The sequence below is a fragment of the Scomber japonicus genome, chromosome 11 (assembly GCF_027409825.1).
Source record: "Scomber japonicus isolate fScoJap1 chromosome 11, fScoJap1.pri, whole genome shotgun sequence".
Lineage (NCBI taxonomy): Eukaryota > Metazoa > Chordata > Actinopteri > Scombriformes > Scombridae > Scomber > Scomber japonicus.
The window spans coordinates 31,241,823-31,246,822 of NC_070588.1; the positions used below are offsets into that span (position 1 = coordinate 31,241,823).

The following is a 5,000-nucleotide window of genomic DNA, read 5'->3' on the forward strand; positions in this document are numbered from 1 at the left end:
ATGTTTGTAGCAGATTCGTAGATGGTAGCTTAACAGTGTAAACAGTTTAGTGAGTAAAAACACTCAGCAGGTTCAGTTATTGTACATTATTAGCTTGAATTGATCAAGTCAACATGGAAACTGCAGAGTCATGTCGAGTTTGCATTTCTATTAAATAATAGAAGCAGAGTGGAGGTTTCTGGCACAACTTCACCTGTCGATAACGTGATTATCGACATCATGCAAACTGGTGTTGAATTTAAGTTCATATTAAGTAGTAGAAGCAGGGTGGAGGTTTCTGGCACTACTCAGAGAAACCAGTGGAAAGAAGTCAATGCTCCAGCAACACACGTACAGTAGTATAAATTGTAAAAGTTGTAAAGTATTGTTTGAGCTTGCAGCCTTCATCAGGGTCATCATCATGCTTTTTCTATTTTTGCTGCACATTAAATTTACTGTAAATGTCCACTGTGGGAATAATAAAGGAATCTTATCTTATTACAAACAATATTTAAATAGGGGAGTTAAAAAGCAGAAGAAATCTTTCAAAAAGGAAAAAAAAAATGTGTATGTATCAGCCAAAGGATGTCTATACATGGTCATGTGACTTCAGGCCAATCATTATCCCAGACAGACAGATAAGATGCCCATTTATTATGACATATTTAACATTAATATTCATTTTAAATGTGAGATAAATGTGAAATAAATACTAAAACAGGGTGAATTAATGTAATAATAATAATGATGATGATAATAAAGGCCTGCTTCTATTATAAGCCTGGCTCTAAATAAAGGGCTCTAATTGAAGCATTGTTCTGCTATCATATCAATCTGTTATCTTTCCTCTTTTAAGAGGTCAAAGGTCACACCCACCCCAAACTCTGATGAGGTCACTTCCTTTTTCTTATAAGAGAGGAGAGGGAGAGTGTTGTTATTAACACAGGAAGCCCCACTCCTACTTCACGGGGTGTGGTGTATATATATGTGTGTGTGTGTGTGTGTGTGTGTATACAGCATCAACTTCTCTTACTTTCATTTGTTTTAAACTAATGGAAATATAATAAAAGTGATGCTCAGAAGTCATTGACAGGCCGTTGCATGCAGCTCACACACACTGTAAATCCTGATGAGCCATTTACTGCCAGCTTCTCTGCTGCTACAAGTCCAAACAAGTTCACTGGAGGGAATTTGGCCTTAACCTCTCACATCAGCTCAGTTCACTGTGAAACATGCCAAACATGATTTATGGAAGAAAGCTGCAGGGGTAAGAGGTTGGAGCTGATAGGTTGCTGGTTTAACACCCCCCCCCCCCCCGTTGCTGATGTGTAACTATATTTTTATGTCTTGTGTCTATCAAGTTTTACATATTCTTACATGTGAGAGATGATTTGGAGAAAGACCAGAACATATGAAAGTATGTGGATTGATGGTGTCTCTAGCCAATACCTGATCAGCTTAATTAGATCAATATGAGAGCTGATAACCACCCAATAGATGAGAACATTAACTCTACTACTACGACTGCTATCAGCAGTAGTAGTGATTGTAATTAACATTAATACCAGTGTGTGTGTGTGTGTGTGTGTGTGTGTGTGTGTGTGTGTGTGTGTGTGTGTGTGTGTGTGTGTGTGTGTGTGTGATAATGGGCTAAATGACCTCAGGCTGCTATTGTGTCACCTCATGTAGCATCATGTGTGAAGACATTTAAATGGAACATGACAGATGTGTGACTGTGACATGGATGTGTCCTTAATGTGTCTCTTTTCCTGTCTGTGTGTCTAAGTGTGCTTGTATGTGTGTGCTTTGTGTGTGTGAGTGATTGTGTTGGTTTGTGTGTTTGTGTGTGTGTCTATCTAAGTGTGTGTGTATGTTTGTGTCTGTCTGTGTGTGTGCGTGAGTGATTATGTTGGTTTGTGTGTGTGTGTGTGTGTGTGTGATTGTGTTGGTTTGTGTTGTGACTGTGCTTCTGTGTGTGTGATTGTGCTTCTGTCTGTGTGTGTGAGTGTGTGTGTGTGTCTAATGTTTTGCAGTGTTTCTCATTAAAATCACAGCCATTGTATTATTACAGAAGACACGTGATAATACCGGACACACTGCCAGTAGTACCAGTGCGTGCGTGCGTGCGTGCGTGCGTGCGTGCGTGCGTGCGTGCGTGCGTGCGTGCGTGTGTGTGTGTGTGTGTGTGTGTGTGTGTGTGCAGTCAGTAGTTGAGTCAGACCGCTGCTGTTGTGTTTGCTCAGAAGATGAAAGCAGGACTGACTGGCTCTTTTGTTTCTAACTACACTGTTTTAAATAGCACTTCCTGTGACTGAGTGACCCATGATGCAACGCTGCACACGCTGCCAGTGCTCACACACAGCTGTGATTGAGCATTCACTGAGCTGCTAGTACAGTCTGATCAGTGACAGCAGCACAACAACAAGCAGAGACAGAAGTGGACTGAACCTCTATCAGCAGATGTAGATTGTCATCATGATCACATGACTGATTTGTGATGTTCTGTTAGGCAGTTATGAACAATGAATTTGCTTTTGCTATAGCGCCCCCTGATGGTGGGTATGTATGTAATCCATATTTAACATAGCTGTGATGTGAGAGGGACCTCATTCACTTTGTCCATAGATGATGTCACGTGACTCACAGCAGGATTTCTTCTACAGCTCGATCAGCTGATCAGTTAAATCATAGATTCTTACCAAGGGGTACCGGGGCCCTCTGCTATGGTACCGGGTCCCTCTGCTATGGTACCGGGGCCCACAGCTATGGTACCGGGCCCCTCTGCTATGGTACTGGGCCCCTCTGCTATGGTACCGGGGCCCTCTGCTATGGTACCAGGTAGGGATGGGCATTTCAAGCAAAAACACTTCGAAAATCGCTGGAACTGTTCGACCGATTTTCCAACGTCCGGGGGCGGTGGGGGGTGTGGGGGGGGGGGGGGTGACGTGACGTGCGCGCACACACACAGAGAGAGAGAGAGAGAGATTTTTGACGGCTGTACCAGTCTCTGCATGTTTCTCCGTTTGTAGAAGAGCATTTAGCTATATATAGCTATAGCTAATCTTATATTGCCCTCGTGCGGATAGGAGCCGAACTGCACACCAAAAAAGGAGGAGATAAAAAGACATTAGTTCATATATTTATTTATGCTTTAGTCACATTAACTATTCGATTTTTTACAATGTAACGAATATTAGAATATTAGCAAATCATGACCCATCCCTAGTACCGGGGCCCTCTGCTATGGAACTTGCTGCTTGAGTATCTCATGCAAGCACAATCAGTTTCATCACTTCTTAAAGCCTTCTTATAGTTTTACTGACTATATTCCTCATCCTTTTTATGAATTTAATGATATAATCTATATCCTTATATCTCTGTTTCATGGTTTTGTCTGTTGTAAAATATCTAAAAGATAGATCTAAAATCTAAATGATCTGCTTCTTTGATAAAAAAGTTAAAGGTGGTTGAAAACAGCAGGTGAGCAGCTTGTATGAAGATGTATTCTGGCAGGTAACATCCAGTCACAGAGCTTATAGTAATGTCTGCTTGCACCTGAGGCTCATGGGTATTGTAGCTAAACATCTACACACCTTTTTTTTATCCAACAACAAATATTTCAACTAATGAGGGGTTTTCTTGTGTTTTCTTCCATTCTAATGTGCTGCTGATGTTGCTAAGCAGCAGTGTAAAAAGGTGAAGGTGTGTATTTGCGTATCATCAGCAGGAAGTGTGTGCAGTATACAGGTGATTATAGGAAGATGCTGACTGCTTTAGTTCCTCATGTTTTCTGGTGACAGATCATCAGCAGTGAAGCACACTAAAATGAGATGATTGGAATCTAAACACTCAAAAAAAATCCCTTTTCCATGATTGTTGCCTGCAGAGGAAATGAACTCTTGGTCCATTCTCGCTCTGTTAAACAAAACAAATGTGTTTTCAGAAGCCTGAGCTCAACCTCTCCAGAACAATGTGAAATTATTGGCTGGACATTTCTCTGCCTTATTTGGCTGCTGCTGATAATATTGTTGTTTCTGAGCTGCAGCAGGATGTGATGTCACTGATCTTGGCCTTGAGCGACTAACCCCTGCCCGTCCAAAACAACACTGACTCTGCCAACAGTTGCTCTTAAAACTACATTTCTCTGCTGCTGTGTCTGTGGTGCACTGTGTGTTTTCATTAGTGCTGTAAATATCAATATGAACAAGTTTATTATACTATATTTCTCTACTTCCTCTTTACTTCTAAATACACAGCTCAAGCAGACCCATCTCTCATCTCATTTTCTTGGTTTTGTCTCCTCAGATCTGTCAAAGAACCGGCTCGCTGATGTCCCCACAGAGGTCTGCCATCTGGTTGCCTTGGAAACGCTAAACCTGTACCACAACTGCATTAGGACCATCCCAGACAGCATGATCAGCCTTCAGTCACTCACTTCCTTAAACCTCAGGTATACACACACACACACACACACACACTTTGGTAATGTTTGTTATTATATATATAATTATAAATCAGTTTTCATCAGTACAGAATGGAGCAGTCTGTTAACAATATATGAAATGATTCAATCTTGAGTGAAAAAATGCACACTTGACCAATCATATAGGCTCACATCCCACATGAACGATGACATCACTGTGATAAGTGGCTGTTTTATGAGTGTGACCAGTTCCTCTGAGACACTTCCAAACACTGAGAGAGACTTTTTTTACTTCTATTTTCTCTGTAATGTGCAGTATCACGGTTCATTTTAGGATACACCCATGATACAAACATTAGGGCTGTTCTAAATGCTTTGAAGCTTTTTATTTGTTGCCATGGTATCCAAATGGCAAAATCAGTTTTTTTGAATATTTGATATGATGGAGGCAGAGAGCGAGTCATGGTGCAGATGCCTGTCTCTCTCTCTCTCTCTCTCTCTCTCTCTCTCTCTCTCTCTCTCTCTCTCTCCCTCTCTCTCTCTCTCCCTCACCCCATAGCAAAGCTTCAAAAACATTCAAATCATTACTGCCAAAGTT

The 5,000-nt window shown here is 41.2% G+C and overlaps 1 protein-coding gene across 1 annotated transcript in view; it reads left to right on the forward strand.

Moving 5' to 3' along the window:
• lrch1 (leucine-rich repeats and calponin homology (CH) domain containing 1) overlaps positions 1 to 5,000 on the forward strand; it is a 117,821-nt gene that overhangs the window by 40,082 nt on the left and 72,739 nt on the right. The window contains exon 2 of the mRNA XM_053328457.1: positions 4,285 to 4,429. Coding sequence (XP_053184432.1) covers positions 4,285 to 4,429 — 145 coding nt within the window. The remainder of the gene's footprint in view (positions 1 to 4,284; positions 4,430 to 5,000) is intronic.